The following is a 22,530-nucleotide window of genomic DNA, read 5'->3' on the forward strand; positions in this document are numbered from 1 at the left end:
ATCACCTTTCAGCACAGATAAAAGAGAAAATATGGAATTGTGAATTTATTGATATATTGTCATTATTACCATTGTCTAAAGAATTTACAGTTAAAATGGATAAGAAATCGAAAGATAAAACAGATGAGGATAGGTGGAGGCCAGTGGCGAGCACATTTTATAATTGGCTGCAAGCTTTCACTATCTTCTCCAGTGTCGTGGGAGAGAAACACCTGGAGTTTTGCAGTGGTCTCTTCCAGCATCTAGAGCATATATTAGAGACATATAGGAACTTTGGAGGCCCAGGGGTGTATCATTATGATGAATAATTCAGACAAAAGTATACCCTTAATTAAAATGGGGGATGAAGAATGTTTGTTTGTAGTTACATTTTAATAGCTCCACAAAGGCCTGCATTTTCAAAACCTCAGACATCCACAGCTATATCAACTTATAAAAAGGTTTTTTGCTATACCTTGAATGGGGAAATTTATGCAAATACAAGCAAGTGGGTTGGCTCCCACTGTTGGCTCAATGTGGAATGGGAGACCTGGGAGAAGCTCAGCTCGCGTGCACATCGCTGGATCGAGAGGGAGTTCAGGTGAGTATTGGGGGGGCTGCACACAGAAGGTTTTTTACCTACATGCATAGAATGCATGTAGGTAAAACACCTTGAGCCTTTAAAACCACTTTAAATGGCTAAATGAGTATAGGCTGTTCTACCAGCAAATTAAATGTTGCAAAGAATGTTTAGTTGATGAAGTCAATGTTGGTAAAAAGGACAAAGCTGTATTCACTTTGCATACTCTTTTATGTGCTAGCAGAAATGTTTAGTTTTGTTTTTCTTTTTTATGATTAACTACTTAAGGTGAACACAGTTTCCCCTTATTTACCGATATTCACTTTGCAAAGTGAACAGCCTTTACCTCATTAGTAAATCATCCATATAGTGTGCATTACAGAGTTTATTATTAAGTACGACATTACTTCATTTAATATTTGGTACAAGAAGATATAAGTTTAAGACACAATAATTGTAGATCATCTTAAGTCAAGTTATCTGTATAAAACATTTATTTTTATGGTCTGCAAGGATGTGTAGATATATAGAATATTGTTTAGTTAAGTAATTACCGTGAAAAATACACATTTATTCAGACAGAAATCTAGATCTTATTTTTGTCAAAATTATTATATTTTACATTTTTATGAAAAAGAAATACAGTAGGAACAGTTTCTTCCATGTAAATTTCCCATGTGTTCCTTTCAGATTGTCCGTTGCTATGAGTCCATTGATGCCTCTGAGTTATTCTTTTTTGAAAGTTTATTATATCTGTTTGCATTCATGTCTAGTGCACAGTGCTTGCCGTTCAATTCTCCAGGTGCCTTCTTCATAGGTACAATGGCATATAGTGCAATCATCAGTCTTTATTTCTCTTCCTGCTGGGATTACAATAGTCTCTGCAAAGCAGTTTGGTCCTATAATAAAAACACAAAAGTATATCATTTAAATTTCAAAACAATATTTCATTCGCTGTTTATAAAACACTTTTCACAAAATGTTTACAGCATTGTTTTTTTTATAGTTTATAATGATTATTTGCAGTTTGCTTACGTTCAGCTTAATTAAACTGCAAAGGCTGGCACAATAAAAGCATTCGACACATCTATAGTCATTGAACGATAGTTTTGAACATCAGTTCTATAATATCATCAATTTTCTTCATGAAACTCGGTATTGCCTATCATTAAATGAATAGCCAAACAACCAGGAAGGAATTAAATAGAAGTAAATCCATTACAAATAAAACATAAGTACATTTTAGAAGATAGCAGGAAGCATGTAAATGACTGAATAAACGTACATCTTTATATATAAAATATAGGACTAGATTTACTAAGAGCAGGGAAGATTGCTATGGTATGGTTGCACTGCAAGCTCACATCAGTGCACAAATTTGCATGTGCGTATGAAACACGGAGTAGCAAATTGTACATTGATGATACATACAGTGCAATCTGAATTTGCTGTGTAGGCTGGCAACCAAATCATGGTAGCAGTGGCGTAGCGTGGGTTGTCAGCACCTGGGGCAAGGCAAGTAATTTGCGCCCCCTAACCTGTGGGATTTTAGCACTCGAGTCTCTTCCACTAGATTAGTTAAAGAAACCCTTACCCCCTAAGCACATGTATTGTTTGTTATGAAAATACTGATGTAATTAAAGTAAAATGCATCTAAATACAAGTTTGATTGCCCAGCGTGCCCCTTTCAATGCAGAGAGACCAGCGTGCCCCCTTTCAATGCAGAATGACCAGCGTGCCCCCTTTCAATGCAGAGAGACCAGCGTACCCCCTTTCAATGCAGAATGACCAGCGTGCCCCAATTCAATGCAGAGAGACGAGCGTGCCCCCTTACAATGCAGAGAGATGAGCATGCCCCCTTTGAATGCAGAATGACCAGCGTGCCCCCTTTCAATGCAGAGAGACCAGCGTGGCCTCTTTGAATGCAGAATGACCAGCGTGCCCCCTTTCAATGCAGAATGACCAGCGTGCCCCCTTTCAATGCAGAATGACCAGCGTTCCCCCTTTCAATGCAGAATGACCAGCGTGCCCCCTTTCAATGCAGAGAGACCAGTGTGCCCCTTTTCAATGCAGAATGACCAGCGTGCCCCCTTTTAATGCAGAGAGACCAGCGTGCCCCCTTTCAATGCAGAATGACCAGTGTGCCCCCTTTCAATGCAGAATGACTAGTATGCCCCCTTTCAATGCAGAATGACCAGCGTGCCCCCATTCAATAAAGAGAGACCAGCGTGCCCCCTTTTTTCAATGCAGAGAGACCAGTGTGCCCCCTTTCAATGCAGAATGACCAGTGTGCCCCCTTTCAATGCAGAGAGACCAGCGTGCCCCTTTCAGTGCAGATTGACCAGCGTGCCCCCTTTCAATGCTGAATGACCAGCGTGCCCCCTTTCAATGCAGAGAGACCAACGTGCCCCCTTTCAATGCAGAATGACCAGCGTGCCCCCCTTCAATGCAGAGAGATCATCGTGCCCCCTTTCAATGCAGACAAACCAGCATGCCCCCTTTAATGCAGAGAGACTTACCTGCAGCGGCGGCTTCTCCTCAGTTTCCTCGAGTCCTCCCACCTCCTCCTCGGCCAATGGCATGCGTTCGCCTTTCAGGAAGCAGGTCTCGGACCGGCTTCCTGATTGGTCAGGAGGAGGATCCGTGTGACAATAGCGAATTTTCATTCGCTATTGTCACACAATGGGTGGGCTCAGGGCGCACTGCTCTGCGCCCCGGGTCCACCCTTTTTTGAAGCCTATTAGAGCCTCTGGCTCTAATCAGGTGATTAAAAAAAAAACCCACTCTGTGACAGCGCCAGGCTGCTGACTCACTCGCTGCTGAACTGACTGAGCAGTGAAGAGAGGCTGAATAGGTGAGGCTTGGCTTGCAACGCCACCCCACCCTACTCCAATGGACAGGTGAGGCACAGTCAAGCCCTGCCCTGACCCACCATTTTCAGCCATAGGGCGGCTGCGCTGGACATCTCCCAGCCTAAAGATGGAGGCAGCCGCAGACAGTGTGTGAACTGTGTATGTCAGAGTCAGACAGACAGAGTGACACTGCGGATGCGCCCCCCCCAGATGTTGCGCCCGGTGCGGCCGCCCCCCCCTGCACCCCCCACGCTACACCACTGCATGGTAGTGCAATAAGACATACATTTATAAACATCTTACCTAAAAATAAGCCAAAATGGCAAGCTTACTATGCAATGGAATGGGCATGTGCAAAGCAAATATGCATGTAAACAAAAGTCTATATGCAATGCTGTCAGAGTAAGCACATACATTTGTATTTATCACTGGAAACCTGTCCATATGAATTTGTGTAGCCATGCTTGTCAAGACGCATCAAAAATATATGTACATTAAGTTGACCAGATTTTTAAAATGAAATCCGGACACATATATATATATTTTTTTTATTGGCAGATGGCACAGGACTGCATAAAACACAGAGCGCCGGGCACAGGACTGCATAATACACAGATCGCTGGGCACAGGACTGCATAATACACAGAGTGCTGGGCAGAGGCCTGCATAATACATAGAGCACTGGGTACAGGACTACATAATACACAGAGCGCTGGGCACAGGACTGCATAATACACAGAGCGCTGGGCACAGGACTGCATAATGCACAGAGTGCTGGGCACAGAATTACATAATACACAGAGTGCTGGGCACAGGACTGCATAATACACAGAGTGCTGGGTACATGACTGCATAATACACAGAGTGCTGGGCACAGGACTGCATAATACACACAGCGCTGGGCACATGACTGCATAATACACAGAGTGCTGGGTACAGGACTGCATAATACACAGAGTGCTGGGCACAGGACTGCATTAAACACAGAGTGCTGGGCACAGGACTGCATAATACACAGAGCACTGAGCACAGGACTACATAATACACAGAGCACTGGACACAGGACTACATAATATACAGGATGGTGTTAGGCATAGAGTACAGGGTTTAGAGGTTTTCTATGCACAGAGGCCCCACATCCAGCTCACCTCTGCACCCTTCTCTCACAGATTATCTCTGCAGCCACCTTTTAGCCCTCCCCCACAACAGCTAAGATCTCCATCTCTCCATGCAGCTGCATCAGCTCTGACCCCTTATACCCCACTGCCCTCACCTGTGTAGCGCTGGGCACAGGACTGCATAATACATAGAGCGCTGGGCACAGGACTGCATAATACACAGAGTGCTGGGCACAGGACTGCATAATACACAGAGTGCTGGGCACAGGCCTGCATAATACATAGAGCACTGGGCACAGGATTACATAATACACAGAGTGCTGGGCACAGGACTGCATAATACACAGAGTGCTGGGCACATGACTGCATAATACACAGAGTGCTGGGCACAGGACTGCATAATACACACAGCGCTGGGCACATGATTGCATAATACACAGAGTGCTGGGTACAGGACTGCATAATACACAGAGTGCTGGGCACAGGACTGCATTAAACACAGAGTGCTGGGCACAGGACTGCATAATACACATTGCACTGAGCACAGGACTACATAATACACAGAGCACTGGACACAGGACTACATAATATACAGGATGGTGTTAGGCATAGAGTACAGGGTTTAGAGGTTTTCTATGCACAGACGCCCCACATCCAGCTCACCTCTGCACCCTTCTCTCACAGATTATCTCTGCAGCCACCTTTTAGCCCTCCCCCACAACAGCTAAGATCTCCATCTCTCCATGCAGCTGCATCAGCTCTGACCCCTGATACCCCACTGCCCTCACTTGTGTACAAGCAGTCCCCCCCCATCTGTTCACCTCCCGGTCTCAGCCCTCCACACAGTCAATTTTTGGCTCTGTCTCTCCTCCACTGAACAGCCGCAGGAGCAGCAGTGAGATTGTCCAGCAAGGAGTGTCGGCATCTGAGCCACCAGGCTGTTTCTCAGCCAGCATGGGATGCCCTGTCTACATTAATCCAGCCCTGAATCTGGGGACAAAACCGGGGACAGACTTGGACCAGGGACAGTGTCCTCAATCCAGGGACTGTCCCCGGAAACCAGGGACGTCTAGTCACCCTACTGTACATAGGCACAGTGATATCTCCAGTGCAATGTACATTATGTTTTTTTTACTTTTAAGCTTCATTCATATCTTGGCGTCCTGGATCTCCGCGATTCTGCCCACGATCCCGAATCACAGCAAATCGCGAGACACCCATGCGATCCTCGTCCCTTCCAATTGCACCCTGAATACAGGACAATTTTGCCACGATTGTCGCCCAACGAATCCCGGTAAAATCATGCAAACAGAATCACGGGACGCCTGTCACCCAAAAGAAGTACAAGAACTACCGCGATCCGGGACACCAAGATGTGAATGGAACCTTACTGTTTTTACACTCTATGATACATTAATACTTTAAAGATATCAGCATGCACATCATGCAGTTTTTTGTCCTAAAAGAAAATTGGCACAAGAGTGTATACTCCACTTAGACAGCCACCCAACCTGTTTGATGCTTCTTCTATGATTATCCACTTTACCTCCAGAAGATTTACCCCCTTTCATGACCAGGCCACTTTTTGCAATACTGCACTGGGATACTTTAACTGACAATTGCACAGTCATGCAACTCTGTACTCAAATAACATGTGTTTCATTTTTTTTCTCCACAAATAGAGCTTTCTTTTTGGTGGTATCTGATCACCACTCTGTTTTTTTATTTTTTGCGCTATAAAACAAAAAAAAATTGAAAAAAGCTGTATTTTTCACTTTCAGCTATAAAACATATCCAATAAAAAAATATAAAAAAAATCTAATTTCTTCATAAATTTAGACCAATATTTATTCTGCTACATGTTTTTGGTAAAAAAAAAACCAATAAGCATATATTGATTGGTTTACGTGAACATTATATCTATAAAATATGGGATATATACTGGAATTTTAATCTATTTTTTTTTATAATAGTAATGATGGTGATCAGTGACTTATAGCAGGACTGCAATATTGCGGTGGTCAATTGGACACTAACTGACATCTTTAAAACTTTGTGGGAACCAGTGACACTAACACATTGATCAGTGCTAAAAACATGCCCTGTCACTGTACCAATGACACTGGCTGGGAAGGGGTTAAATATCTAGCGCAATCAAAGGGTTAACTGTGTTTGTGTTTACTACGTGTGCTGTTTTTTCCTAGGGAAAGTGATGGATTTTAGTCCCTGCTTTGCAGGAACAAAAAATCCATCCCTTACCCCCTATGAGAACAGAACTCTGCCTTGTTTACATAGGCAGAGCCCTGTTCTGAGTCTCTGCCCAACGATTGGCGGGTGCCAGTTGACATGGAGTGTTTGGCACCCGCAAATCAGCTTCTGCTACGAATAATCACAGCAGAAGCAGCGCAGGTGGCGCACGCACGCCTCCTGCAGGTATGGTGCAGGATCATATATTATATATATATATATATATATATATATAATATATGTGATCCATATATATATATGTACTGCTATCGGGCAGTCAGCAAGTGGTTAATTAAATGTTTCTTGAAAAGAATGCTTATTTTAATCTTTCTTACCACACATAGTGCATTCCCTACATTGTAGCTTTTTTCCTATACTGCAGCCTACTCAGTGATGGTTGAATCTGCTTGGATTCAATTTGCTGGAGGTTTGCTGAATTTGCAAATTCGGAATGTGAACCCCACAGGGCAAAAGGCCTGATATAATTTGAAAATAGAGAGGCCACATGCCCCCACCCCCTCTCCCCTTTCCTGCCCACCCAGGCTTAATGCCATGAAATGGGTTTGATATGGATTTTAGTAGGACATCCCGTAGCAAAGCACCTTGTTTCCATGTGGATGTGGACAAGGACCTCTTCCCACTGGCCATGTAGAAGTGGAGGGTCTGTAGGAGGGTTGTATTCAAATCTGGAAGCCATATTAGAATGAAGCATCCCCAGATATCTGCCCCCCCCCCCCCCCATGTGAAGGAGTACAGTTTACATAGCCCCTCATCCACAAAACAAAATTACATATTAAATAAAAATATTATAAGCCTTTTTAGCACTTTTTGTTTACAGGTTTAAATCATTATTTTTTGGTAGAAATCTACCAATCGTTAACCCCAAACATTATATATATATATTTTAGCAGAGATCCTAGGGAATAAAATGGCGATCATTGCAATTTTTTTTTGGTCACACGCAATTTTTTTGGAAAAATACATTTTATTGAATTTAAAAATATAAAACACAATATATATACCCTTATTTTTTGTGTAAATGAAAGATGAAAGATGAAGTTACACTGACTAAATAGATGCCTAATATGTCACACTTTAAAATTGCACACGTTTGTGGAATGGCGACAAACTACAGTACTTAAAAATCTGCATAGGCGACATTTAAATGCCTTTACAGGTTACCTGTTTAGGGTTACAGAGGGGGTTTAGCGCTAGAGTTTTTGCTATTGCTCTAACGTTTGCAGCAATACCTGACATGTGTGGTGCAAACACCGTTTACATATGCATGTACAACTTACGTATGCATTTGCTTCTGTGCGTGAGCACGGAGGGATGGGGGCACTTTAATTTTTTTTCTTATTTATTTATTTATTTTGAACTGTCCCTTTTTTTTTTTAATCACTTTTATCCCTTTTACAAGGCATGTAAACGTTTCTTGTAATGGAAATAAGGATGACAGGTCCTCTTTATGGAGGGATCTGGGGTCAAAAAGACACCAAATCTATTCTTTACTATTACGAGGAAAAGATTTAAAAAACATTTTTTTTTTTTTTAACTTTTGCTTTAAGAAAAAAAAAAAAACGTTTACTTCCACCCTGGACCGAAAGGGATGTCATGACATTGCTCCGGTCCTCCAAGGCCAAAGAGGTGATCAAAGATGACACATACAAACCATTTGTCCATTTTTCATCCATCTGTTGACAGATGAAAAACGGACATCAATGCATTCCTATGGAAAAACGGATGACAACGGCTGATCATCCGTTTACATCCGTTTTCATCTGCTTCCGTCAATATCCGTTTTTTTGAACGGATGAAAGCCCTATTTTTCTTCTGTTAAAAAAATGGATCGGATAAAAAACAGATGTAAAGTGACAAACAGTCTGTTTTTTCACTGGTAGTGGATGTAAAAAAAACGGATGAAAAACAAATGAAAAACAGACGATAAACGGATGAAAAACAGATGAAAATGGATGAAAAACGGATGAAAATGGATGAAAAATGAATGAGAAAACGGATGAAAAACAGATGAAAAACTGATAAAAATTGGTTGAAAAACTGATGTATACTTCATCCATTTTGACGTGACTGAACTGATGAAATAAACGGTCCGTATGTGTGAAAGGGGCCTTACCCTTTGATCACCTCTGGGACAAGCAGTTGGATCGTTTCTCAGGTGAGTCCGCGGAATCGATAAGCCAGAGAAACACCGGTGAATGATTGGGGGGGGGGGCATCCCCTCCTCTTGCTTCTGAAAGCATTCCAGTGGCTCATGAGCTGCTCGAAATGCTTTCAAGAGAAAGCCAGCTGCCAGCTAAAAAAAAACAATATGGGGTCATGGCTGATATCTTCAGCCATAATCCCAATAAAACCACTTGCAATCCGCAAGGTATATATACGTATTGTGCTAGGCAAGTGGTTAAATAAACATGTTTACGGCATAAATTGAATCCTTTGTTTGAAAAAAATGTCCCATAATGTAAAAAAAAAAAAAAAAAAAGAAAAAAAGCCCTATGATGTCTATAAATAATGTCCCATAAAGTAAATATCCAATGATGATCTATCCTTATAGGCACTATTGTGAATGAGATCTTCCTGGTGGACTGCTAAATGGAAACAAACCCGTGGGGCTGTTGGCTGACATCATTAAATATTTATGCATCTAGGTAGTATTGTCCCTGTAAAAAAAACCTGCAATGGTCATTCTTATGGCATTGATCGACTGCTAAACCTAGTGATCTTCTTATATACCTGAACATCAAAAGGCTACACATTTATCTTAGAACTGTTTTATTATCTGTTCCTTCACCTGCAGAAATCTGCAAAACTTGAGAACAAAATGAAGACAGAGCTTGGAGCAGTATCAGAATTTGAATAAATAATGCAACCAGTTTTAGGAAAAGGCCCTTAGGCGCCAAAGAAAAAAAAAAATGGAATTAAAAACATCATAAGTAAGATTTTCAGTTATGAAGTAAGATCACATAGTGGCTTAGACTGTGGGTGAGTAGGCAGAAGACTAGGAAAATGACTTTTAATTTTTTAATTCATGCTGCTTTTGTTGAATAATCGACCACTTAAATTCCAGAGTTTTGTTGCCTTTTGTTTAAATATTCTGCAAAGAATCAAGAGCTATTGATGGAGCTCCGTGCTCAGGCATTAGTGATTATTATTATGAATTTCTATGCCCAGAGTAAATGTCATATTGTTATGTAAAATTAGTTAATATACTGACTTATTCAGAAGACGCTTGTCACTTTATCTAGTTAGTAAACTGCTTCATGTACTAGTGATCTGTTCTTGTGGGCAAATTCCTCCTAAAGTAGTGAAAAGTATTATGCTTTTAAAATGAATTCTCACTTCTTCATTTTAGCCGGTAGGACTGATTGTTAACCACTTCAGCCCCGGAAGGATTTGCCCCCTTAATAACCAGGCCTTTTTTTGTGATACGGCACTGCGTTACTTTAACTGACAATTGCACAGTCGTGCGACGCTATACCCAAATAAAATTGCTATCCTTTTTCCCACAAATAGAGCTTTTTTTTAGTGGTATTTGATCAGATCACCTCTGCAGTTTTTATTTTTTGCGCTATAAACAAAAAAAGAGCGACAATTCTGAAAGAAAAAAACAATATTTTTTACTTTCTGCTATAAAACATTCCCAATAAACAACAATTTAAAAAAATCTATTTTTTCGTAAATGTATTGTATTATAAATGTATTCTGCTACATATTTTTTTTTTTTCTGCTACATATTTTTGGCAAAAAAAAAATTCCCATAAGTGTATATTGATTTGTTTTCGCAAAAGTTATCACGTCTACAAACTAAGGGAAAGATTTATGTCATTTTTTTTTTAAAATAGTAATGGCGGTGTTCAGCGATTTTTTGCAGGACTGCGACATTGCAGGCGAACACATTGGACACCTAACTGACACTTGTGACACTTTTGAGGGGATCAGTGACACTAATACAGTAATCAGTGCTAAAAATATGCACTGTTGCTGTACTAATGACACTGGCAGGGAAGAGGTTAACACCAGGGGCGATCAAAGGGTTAAATCTGTGCCTAGGGGATACTTTATAACTGTGTGGGGGTTGTAATCACTGGATGAACACAGAGACATGGGTTCCTAAATAGGAGGAATGCAGGATCCCTGTTTTCATCACTGACAGAACAGCGGCCTGCCATGTTTACATCGGCAGACCGCCGTTCTGTCTCCATGGGGAGCAATCGCTTGTGCCCAGCAGCCACTAATTGGCTCCCCCTCTAGCCAATCGGCGCGTGCCCCTGGCGTCACACGTGCGCCCCCCTATCCACTACACTAAGCGACGTACAGGTACATTGTTTCGCGTAACAATGGCAACCTGCTGCAGTATAACTATGGCAGCTGGTCAGCAAGTGGTTAATTTAAAAAAAAAATTAATAACCTTAGTTAATTGTTGTTATTCATTTTATGTTTTATGTGTTCCATTGTTGTTTTCTAAGGTAGCTTCAGGAAAATTAAAAATAAAGCTTCTGAAGTTTCTGTTCATATATTTTTACAGAGATTCACTTTGTGGGCCTCCATTTCCCAGGGATGCTCATAAATTCCCTTTACTGGACCAAGTGTACACGAATTTACTAAAGTATAATACTCTCATGATGAACAGATATTAAAATGTTTTTTACATATTCAAAAAAAAAAAAAACAGTTCTTTTTGAACCACATTCTATGTTATATTTTTGATTTTACATATAGAATGTGCCACTGCAAACAGAAAAGTAATCACACCACGTGTGATCAAGCATACTACAATGATTAAGCCTATATTGAGCATATGCATTGTGACATTATACAACAGACACATGTTAAAGAAGCAGCCTCTAGAGCACTGTTTCAATATAAAATATTGATTATTCTGCTCTATTCTCGCTTATTTTGTTTGAACCTTAGTCTTTCAAACTGTGCTTCTAGACTGTGTAGCTGTCTGTACCAGCATGTATGCCTTATGTTTACTACCATCGGGTATCATATATATACTACATGGATTTGTATGTCTTTTTTTATACTATAGTTCACAGTTCTTCAATAAATGTTTTCTAATAAAAAAAAAAAAAAAAAAATATATATATATATATATATATATATATATATATATATATATGTATATATATATATACACACAAACACACATTATCTCACAAAAGTGAGTACACCCCTCACACTTTTGTAAATATTTTATTATACCTTTTAAACACTGAATAAATTACACTTTGCTACAATGTAAAGTAGTGAGTGTACAGCTTGTATAACAGTGTATATTGATGTCCCCTCAAAATAACTCAACACACAGCCATTAATGTCTAAACCGCTGGCAAAAAAAGTGAGTACACCCCTAAATGAAAATGTCCAAATAGGGCCCAAGTACCCATTTTCCCTCCCTGGTGTCATGTGACTCATTAGTGTTACAAGGTCTCAGGTGTGAATGGGGAGCAGGTGTGTTAAATTTGGTGTTATCGCTCTCACTCTTTCATACTGGTCACTGAAAGTTCAACATGGCACCTCATGGCAAAGAACTCTCTGAGGATCTAAAAAGAGAATTGCTGCTCTACATAAAGATGGTATAGGCTAAAAGAAGATTGTCAAGACCCTGAAACTGAGCTGCAACATGGTAGCCAAGACCATACAGCGGTTTAACAGGACAGGTTCCACTCAATACAGGCCTTGCTAGGGTCAACCAAAGAAGTTGAGTGCACGTGCTCAGCATCATATCCATAGGTTGTCTTTTTGAAATAGACATATGAGTACTGCCAGCATTGCTGCAGAGGTTGAAGGGGTGGGGGGAGGTCAGCCTGTCAGCGCTCAGACCATACACTGCCCACTGCATCAAATTGGTCTGCATGGCTGTTGTCCTAGAAGGAAGCTCTTTCAAAGATGATGACCTGCAATTACAGTATCTCACAAAAGTGAGTAAACCTCTAACATTTTTGTAAATATTTAAATTATATCTTTATATCTTATATCTTTATTATAACAAATTGATCTGCATGGCGGTCGTTCCAGAAGGAAGCCTCTTTTAAAGATGATGCACAAGAAAGCCTGCAAACAGTTTGCTGAAGACAAGCAGACTAAGGACATGGATTACTGGAACCTTGTCCTGTGGTCTGATGAGACCAAGATAAACTTATTTGGTTCAGATGGTGTCAAGCGTGTGTGGCAGTAACCAGGTAAGGAGTACAAAGACAAGTGTGTCTTGCCTACAGTCAAGCATGGTGGTGGGAGTGTCATGGTCTGGGGCTGCATGAGTGCTGCCGGCACTGGGGAGCTACAGTTCATTTAGGGAACCATGAATGCCAACATGTACTGTGACATACTGAAGCAGAGCGTGATCCCCTCCCTTTGGAAACTGTAAACAAGGAGGCTGGCGCTCTGAAGCACTGGGAAACAGCTAGTGTGCAAGCAAAATCATAAAGCGAATAAAAACAGAAAACAATATATAACACAGATACCTATATAGCAATAGGCTGGGGTGAAGTCCATGTAATGAGGGAATGAAATGAAGGTCTGCACGAAGGGCCGGCTCTGCTGCACAGGAAGTCAATCTGTCAAAAGGATGAAGCAAAAAAACAAGCGGAGCGCCTCTAAGTGCAATACGTTTAATGGAAGTAAAACATACAACAGGTGGTAACTCACTAGATGTGGATGAAGTAAAGGCTCAAAACAAACGTCCTGGGGTCAAGCTGTCCATGTGGCTACTGCCGGGAGGAAGGATGTTGAGAGAATCTGATCCGGTAGATGAAGCAGCGGGGAGATGCCGGCTCTATCTTCCCCGGGACCGGGCTCTCAAGGCAGGCGGGGACTCAGCTTCAGCCGTAGGACGTAAGCACGGTCAGGGGTGCACACGACACGTTTCAGAGCGTGCGCCAAGCTCGTGGAGAGCGTGCGCGCTCTTTTTTCAAGTGTAGATGCGGTGACCGCTGTGAGCCAACAAATTTGTACACACGCAATGTGTGAATGGGAGTGTGCACAGGCCAACCAACCAATGAAAAGGCATGGCGGCCATATTGGAGCACACAACCCATACATGATAACAAATAATTGAATGACCATACAATATACTGATAATATAAAAGGGACCGTGGCAATATAAAAAATATATAAAAAAATATATAAAAAATATATATATGTTATTATATATGTACATATGCAGACCAAAGGACTTATGTGGTGTAATGTTTTATAATAAAAAATGTATAGAAGATGTGTTTTAAAATGTAATACAAGATATATAAGAATATATATGTGTATATATATTTTAGTCAAGGATTAAAAATAAAAGAAATAGAAAGTAAAAACAATGTAGCTGAACAAGATCTATTAGGTAGTTATTGTACGTCTAATAGGTGCATATAGATAAAAAGAAAGAAAAAAAAGGGAGAGGAAACAGACCTCCATAGACACCTCAAAAAGGACATAGAAGAGGATTATAAAATAGTACTAATTTCAAGTTCCTCATTAAGGCCATGGGGCTTTAAAGTATTCAAAGAAAAGATCCAAAAAGTCTCGCGTTCGCAGAGTCTAGAGAACCGCTGAGCCTCTGGTAATTTATTGGAGATGGCCTCAATAACCCAAACTCTAAGCCCTTCTGTAGATTTGTTATGATATTCTAAAAAGTGTCTCGGGACACTGTGCTTATCCGATCCTTCCTCTATAAGCCACCGGTGTTTGCCAAAACGCTGGCGCAAAGGACAAATGGTGCGACCCACGTATAATAACTTGCATGGGCAAATCAAACAATAGACCACATAGTCTGTGGAACAGTTGTAAAAGTTATCCAGAAAATATGTGCGACCTTCATGGGAAAAAGATTTTTGTCCATAAGTTATGAAATTGCATGTTTTGCATAGTTTTTTCTTACACGGGTACATACCCTTGAGGGGAATGAGATTCAATGGTGGGGCTTTATGGTTATCAGTTAATTTACTGGGGGCTATTTTGTTCTTCAGGGTGGGTGCTCTCCGATAAGTAACTGTAGGCCGTGGGTGTAGGGATGTTTTGAGATGTGGATCTTGTAGCAGGATGTTCCAATGTTTACGGAGTATCCCCTCCATGTTTCTGTACTTGGTGTGGAATCTGGTAATAAAGCGAACTGGTGGGTCAGCTTGAGATTTGGGGGCCTTGGGGGGCTTGCCATGGGCATAAGTATAGCATGCTGAATCGACCAAATCTGATGGATAGCCCTTATCGAGAAATTTTTCTTTAAGGTGGGAACTTTGGGTATTGTAATCCTGGTCCCTGGTGCAGTTCTGCCGTAAACGGCAAAACTGCCCTTTGGGTATATTATTGATCCATGTAGGATGGTGGCAGCTCCTATAATGTATATAGGAGTTGCCAGCCGTGGGTTTGGTGTAGTTGCGGGCAAAAATCTTGTGATCTATGTGGCCCAACTCCAAGTCCAAAAAGGGAAGGGTATCAGTGTTGTGTACAAATGTAAAGGAGAGCCCCAGCTGGTTATTATTACAGTGGTGCACAAAGGCCTCTATCTCGGTGGTCTGGCCATCCCAGATGATAATAATATCATCGATATACCTACCAAAGTATACCAGATGTTTCGAGAAGGGATTATTGTTCCATATGAAGGAGTTTTCCCATAACCCCATAGTCAAGTTGGCATACGATGGGGCAAAATTTGCCCCCATCGCAGTACCCTTGGTTTGGAGATAGTATGTACCATCAAACTGGAAATAATTGTGTGTTAAACAAAAATAGGTGGAATCGACGATGAAAGAGGCTTGTGCAGGATGAAGTGACGGGTCTTGAAATAAGAAATGTTTAATCGCCTCTATACCTATATCATGGGGTATAGATGTATACAATGAGTTCACATCAAGTGACACCCAGGTATAACTATCCTCCCATATGTATGGTTCAAGTGTTTCCAGTAGATGTATGGAGTCTCTAATGTAGGAGTGTACATTTTGGGCAAGGGGTTGGAGAAAGGAGTCAATATAAAGGGAAAAACCGCTAGTGATGCTGTCCATAGACGCAATAATCGGTCGACCTGGGGGATTAGATGAATTTTTGTGCACTTTGGGCAAATGATAAAAGTATGGGGTATTGAAATATGGTTTAAAAAGGAATTCTGCTTCTTTTTTGTTAAGGATGTTATCTCTGATGGCTGAACGAATAAGTGTTTCTGCCTCTAGCTTAAATAGAGGAAGGGGATCTTTATTTAGTTTGAGATATGTGGTGTTATCTGACAAGAGTCTATGGGCTTCTGAAAGGTAATCACAGCGGTCTTGGATGACAATCCCCCCACCCTTGTCTGCTGGTTTAATGACCAGAGTGGGGTTGTTGGTAAGGCTGGCTAAGGAAGATCTTTCTCCAGGGGTGAGATTGTGATGTACATGCTGCTGTGAGGTCCCAGGAGGGATACATAATTTTTTGAAGTCTGAGAAGACCACTTGGTAAAAGGCCTCTAGATAGGGTCCTTTAGAGTGGGAAGGATAAAAGACCGAAGGGGGCTGAAGGGAAGTATGTTGGATTGTGGGGGATGACGGTAAATGTTGAGTGAATAATGACAAATCTTGGTCTAGTTCTGGATCCCAAGAGGTGATATTGTCAAAAGATGGTGCCGAAGCCTCATCATGGATGCTATATAGGCTATCTAAAGATAGATCCATATCAGGCACTAAGACGGTAGATGACTGTGATGGGGGAGAGGAGGAGGTAACTGTTATAGATGAAGGCAAAGAGAGACAGTGGTTATGTATCATCTTATTTTTCTCCGATTGGATGTGAAAAAACCTCTTTAATGTGAGGTTACGTATGAATTTGTTTAAATCTTTAAATAAAAGAAATGAATTGGGTAGGTAAGTGGGAGAAAAAGATAAACCTCTGCTGAGCAAAGCCAAATCTTCAGCAGAGAGGGAATGGGATGATAGATTAAAAATCTTTATGGTGGAGGGTGTGTGGTTCGATGATTTGTCTTTTTTAGTGCTCTTTTTCCCTCCCCTACATCCTCGTCTGTGTTTCTTCTTTTGCGTTTGGATTTGTGTGGGTGGCCCATCACTAAAAAAGGAGAAACGGATGATGATGTAGTGGGGATGTCACCGGGGTGGAAATCCCCTATGACAATGGAAGAGCTGTTGGGGGGAACTTGTCCATCAGTAGACCCGGACTGGACGGGGTTCTGACTGGACCTGTGGAGTGTACAGGATATGGTCGGAGGAGTCCCTTTGAGGGATGGAATGATATTAAGGGAGGGAGCAACCTTAGGAGGGGAAGTGTGATCCGATTCAGTCAGGGAACTGGACAGCTCGGAAGATGGAGGAGCAATGTTTCTGGTGTTCCTGTTGTTATTAGTATGGTCATGTTTGTAATCCATGACTTTTTTGGAAGGCCCCCCACGTGTGGCAGAAGATGTGTTATGGTTTTTAGTATGGTTAAGAGAGGAAGACTGTATATGGTGGTTGTATATAGAAGTATGGAAACTCTGTGATTTTTTGGGGACTGCCTGAACATTCGGGCCCTTATGGTGAGGCTTGGGTTCAAAAGTCTGTAGAGACATGAGTGGTGGAATATTTTTGGTTCTTTTCCAAGAAAAAACCTTGTGATGCTGGTAATCCTCAATGTCTCATCTATATTTGGCCAGTTTATTCTGAATAAGGGAATCCTCTTTATTTTTAGTATTTCTTTTTAAAGTGTCCATCCATGCCATAGGGAGGATGCACTCATGAGATATGATTTCCTGAGATAAAATTTGGATTTTATGAACTAGTTCAGCATACTTGGTTTTGCGTTGGTCTATGAGAACTGTCATTAATTTTGCGGTGCAGAATTCTGCGATTCCTTCCCATTCCTTACAGTGGGTGGAGTCTAAAAACGAACAAGTTTTTAAAATTCTTAGTCCTCGTGGTGAAATTTTGCCTGCCAAATATTTAGACAGAAAGAATTCATCCCACCACTGGGTATTGGTGTCATGTAGTAGTCTTTCAAGTTTTTTAAACTGGGCCGCAGGGCAATAGTCCAACATGATAACGACCCCAAACACACCTCCAAGACGACCACTGCCTTGCTAAAGAAGCTGAGAGTATAGGTGATGGACTGGCCAAGCATGTCCTTCCATTTGGATTTATCCACCCCCCCCTCCGCTTTTTCATAAGAAATCTTTCATAGAGAAGTATCAAATGAGGGGATGTACAATTTGCAAGAACCAGTCCTGCTTGATAACGATCTTTACTGGCAACCACTTGAGACAGAATCTAATTTATACAAAAGATCAATATTTTTTCACAACACTTAAAAATAATGCACAATGCGTTACTAAATCATTAAAACCAATAATGCCACAATATGATACATAGGACCCACTTGGGACCACTATACAGACACTAGTATACTCCTACTCCAGACTCAGAGAGTGGAGGTGTGTGTATTTCATGTGCTGGTCAAAGCATTTCGCTGGTTGCATAGCTTCCTCATAACCAACTTACAGAGTATAATTTTAAACAATATGGCAGAGAGTCACTTATGTCATTGAGCATCTACAGCGTGGATACAGGGGCTCAGGCTCCTCAATATATCTTAGAAATGAGATGTATTCCTGATATCAGGAGGAACCAAACAAAATCACCCAACAGATCTTGACAGACAAGGATGATTATTTTGATATATGGAAACCTTAACCACATAACGACCGCCCACCGCAGATATACTGCGGGAGGCAGCCGCTGCTGGGCAAAGTGACTTAGGGGTACGTCACTCACTCAGCCGCCTGTAGGGGGCGAGCGCGCATCGCCGGAGGCGCGCTCCTACCCCCGCTCGTTCACAGGCATCCCAGCGCGAGTGACCGGCGGCTCCGATGTCCGCCGGTCACTCGCGATCTCCCACAGGAGAGGGAGAAAGGCAGACGGCTGATGTAAACACAGCCGTCTGTCATCCTCCCTGATGTAAGTGCAGAGACTATATGATCCTCCTATGTAGGATCGTATGTCTCTGTGGTTACATCACAAGTCATGCCCTCCACAGTTAGAAACACGCCCCTAGGGACACACTTAACCCCTTGTTCACCAATAAAGTTAACCCCTTCTCTGCCAGTGTAATTTTTACAGTAACAGTGCATATTTATAGCACTGATTAATGTAGTATTGTCACTGGTACTCCCAAAGGTGTCACAAATATCAGTCAGGGGTCCGATCTGTCCGCTGCAATGTCGCAGTCCCGCAAATAAATCGCAGCTCGTCGCCATTACTAGTAAAAAAAAAAAACAATAAAAATGACATAAATCTTTCCCATCGTTAGTAAACGCAATAACTTTTGCGCAAACCAATCAAAATACACTTATTGTGATTTTTTTTACCAAACATATGTAGCAGAAAATAAATTGGCCTAAAATGTTAAAAAATTTTGATTTTTACATTTTTTTTGAGAATTTCATATAAAAAATTTGAAAAATATTGTTATTTTTTCAAAATTGTCGCTCTTTTTTTGTTTATAGCACAAAATATAAAAATTGCACAGGTGATCAAATACCACCAAAAGAAAGCTCTGTTTGTGTGAAAAAAAGGACATCAATTTTTTTTGGGTACAGCGTCGCACGACCGCGCAATTTTCCGTTAAAGTCACACAGGTCCGAATCGCAAAATAGGCACTGGTCTTTGAGCAGCCAAATCTTCCGGGGCTTAAGTGGTTAAATGATATCTTGTAATATAAAGCAAGGCACTCTCCACAAATAGCATCAAAATGGAAGTCAGATATGCTGTAACATTTCAAGAGGCCTTCCATAGTTCTTGTGTCATCTGCCTACCATGTATATGTGTCCGGTCTGCTGCAAAGTCCACTATCTAGTAGGAGTAGTTCTTGCAAATTGTACATGTACTAAAAAATTTGGATGTGGCATGGATGGAGGTCCCTTTTTTATTCTTATCAAATGAGAGGCTATAGGGAGCACAAACTGGGAAGCATTTTTTCTTTTGAAGATGCTGTAATGTAACAGCAGTGACCTTCTGCAGTCCCATTTATCCCTTTTTGATTGAGGGTAAAACACATCCTAATGCCTGAACACAGTTTTGCAACATTGGATTGTGTTAGCAAAACTGAATGTATCATTGCAAATACTTAGTGTATGCAGGTGGATTATATCCTGTTTTTTTTTTTTTTTTTTTTTTATAGGATAAATTGGGCTTTCATTTGTTGGGAAAAGGTAATAAATGTCTTCTGATAATTTTGTAATTATCAAAGGAAAACTAATCCAAAATAGTAAAACAATATCATGTATATTTAAATGTATATTTCTAGTTATTACAATAAACTACCAACAAAAAACAACCTAAAATAAATTATCCTTCTTGTGATGATCGCAGTGATACCACATAATTATGTGTATGTTATTTGTTGGCTGTACCTATAATAGGGCCCATAATCAATACTGTGCATTTTTTTTAATTCTACCTAAAACACACTTACTAACTGACACTTATAACTGACAACCTTTGACCCTGTCCTTTGACTCTGACCCTAACATTTGACCCCAACATTGACCCTAACATTGCCCTAGATCAAAACCTGATCTACACATTTTATCTTTATTTTTTTTTTATTTAATAATTTTTTACACACACACATTTGTTTTCGTTTACATTTTTCTCTCTAGCACAGGGGTAGGGAACCTATGGCTCGCGAGCCAGAAGTGGCTCTTTTGATAGCTGCAAAATCTTTAATAAAGGGGGGCGTGTCCGGATGTGAGCCACGCTAGACGTGTAGTCCCACAGCTCTGCCGTGTCTACCACTCTATTTAGTGCCATCCGCGTAGCTGTGCCCAGTGCCAAGGAGATTTCTGCACCCATCGATGGTACACTTTGCGGGCTAACAGTTCGTTCTGGGTGACCGGATTGCCACGCTACGGACCCTGCGGCCTACTCGCGGTACCGCCGCTGGCTTGTGTGCTGTGCGTCTGAGGGCCTTGGCAATCACCGCCTGGTAAGGAGACCTGCCATCAACTCCCTGTGCCCTGAAAGACACAATCTCCTTCCCCTCTGACACCCGGGGATCCGTGGGAACTGCCTCTCACATCCACTTATGAGGCCTTCAGTGGCCAGCCGCCATTTTCTCAGGGCCTATACTCACCTCCATCACTCGCAGGCCTGCAGGCGCTTCACCACTCCGGCCTCATTGCATAGCTGCCTGCTCTGCTCTCTTCCTGACCGAACTCCAGACACTTTTTACACGGCTCCATCTACTCACTGTATAGCTGCGGCCCATGAATATGAATATTAAATATAAGTTCCCGACCCCTGAAATATAGTGTATAACTCTCACAAAATTACATTTGAAAATATGTGGTGTTCATGGCTCTCTCAGCTAAAAAGGTTCCCGACCCCTGCTCTAGCAGGAGAAAACGATACAATGTATCCTTTTATCCAATCAAGAGAAAGAAAACAAAAAACACAGGGGTGGGCTGCACAGTGACTGATCACTGTGATAGCCAGTTAGAGGCTATTACAATGATCAGGTGATTGGGAACTGGGACTCCACTGTTCCTGATCATTAGTACAAGACTCGAGGCTCTCGGTGAGAGCCGGTCTCAGTGCTGGGAGCGCACTCACGGATATAAACTGATATATAATAAAAGGATACCATATAAAGTATACTTTTATTATAATAACTAAGATAACGTTTAATTAATTTGCTTCTATTTTTTTTAACTATGTTGCAAAATATGCTTACTGATTATGCAGTTTTAAAACTTGATTCAAAGTATCAAAGTATAAAACTTTTTTGACTTTTTCCATCAATACAATATATTTATTTTGAATGAACAGTATTTGACCTACATTTCACTTGTCATATAAATAATTTACATGCAGTAGTCCAGAGTGCCAGTTTTGTAGTAGTAATAATGAGTAATTAAAATGGCCACCTGCTGTAGAGAGCAAAATGACAGTAACTCTTATGAATAATGGAAATAGGACACAGCGTCCTACACCTGTTATATGTCTCGCACCTTCACATTTAAGAAGCTGATAACTTCCCATCACAATTAATTTTTGTGCCCCACAGGAATATGTTAGTCTTGCGTTGTAAAAGTTTTTTTTTTTTTTTTTTTTTTAAGTCAAAATTGTGTATAGCAACCTAACATAAAAAAAAATGCAAGTAAAGAATGAGATGCTCTAACGCCTCAATTACATTTATCAAGCAATAGTGATGATAAAGGCAGTGGGAGTCATCATTATCCTTTTTTTGACCAAGTTAGCTCCAGGCCATCTAAATGTTCCTATTTTCGTAATACTTATTATGGCTGGAATACACGGGCCGAATATCGCCTGATCATTCGACCACCGACCATCGAAACAGTGCATGCGTGATGATGTTCTACAGATTTTAAATGAATGACCTTAACACGAACGTATAGAATATCGTTCGTTCGCAGACGAGACGACAGAATTTTTCGGTATTTTCAAACGGGATTTTTCGTTCACAATATCGGTATCGGTCACTGATGGCTGGGCATTAACGAGTAGAATATCGGCCGATCCTTCGCTGAACGGAAATTTTCTTATCGTGTATTCCGGCCATAATTAAGGAATAAACACTTGCATCCAAGAATATTTTTTAAAAACATTACAAATTGACAAAACAAAAAGTGGCTTTGTTTTCATAATTTTGTTTTTTTTTGCAACATAAAATCACTAGGGGTCACTGGTAGATCACTGGCAATTTAGAATTAGAAAAAAAAGGTAATTATTTAGGCACTACTATTCTTACAGTAGCTGTT

General features: G+C 40.9%; 1 protein-coding gene across 1 annotated transcript in view; it reads right to left on the reverse strand.

Moving 5' to 3' along the window:
• Positions 1-1,059: 1,059 nt before the first annotated feature.
• The window catches only part of VWC2 (von Willebrand factor C domain containing 2), a 782,084-nt gene continuing 760,613 nt past the window's right edge, over positions 1,060-22,530 (reverse strand). The window contains exon 4 of the mRNA XM_082259309.1: positions 1,060-1,458. Coding sequence (XP_082115435.1) covers positions 1,307-1,458 — 152 coding nt within the window. The 3' untranslated portion in view covers positions 1,060-1,306. The remainder of the gene's footprint in view (positions 1,459-22,530) is intronic.

Source organism: Pelophylax lessonae, assembly GCF_965119305.1.
Source record: "Pelophylax lessonae genome assembly, chromosome: 5".
Taxonomy (NCBI): Eukaryota; Metazoa; Chordata; class Amphibia; order Anura; family Ranidae; genus Pelophylax; species Pelophylax lessonae.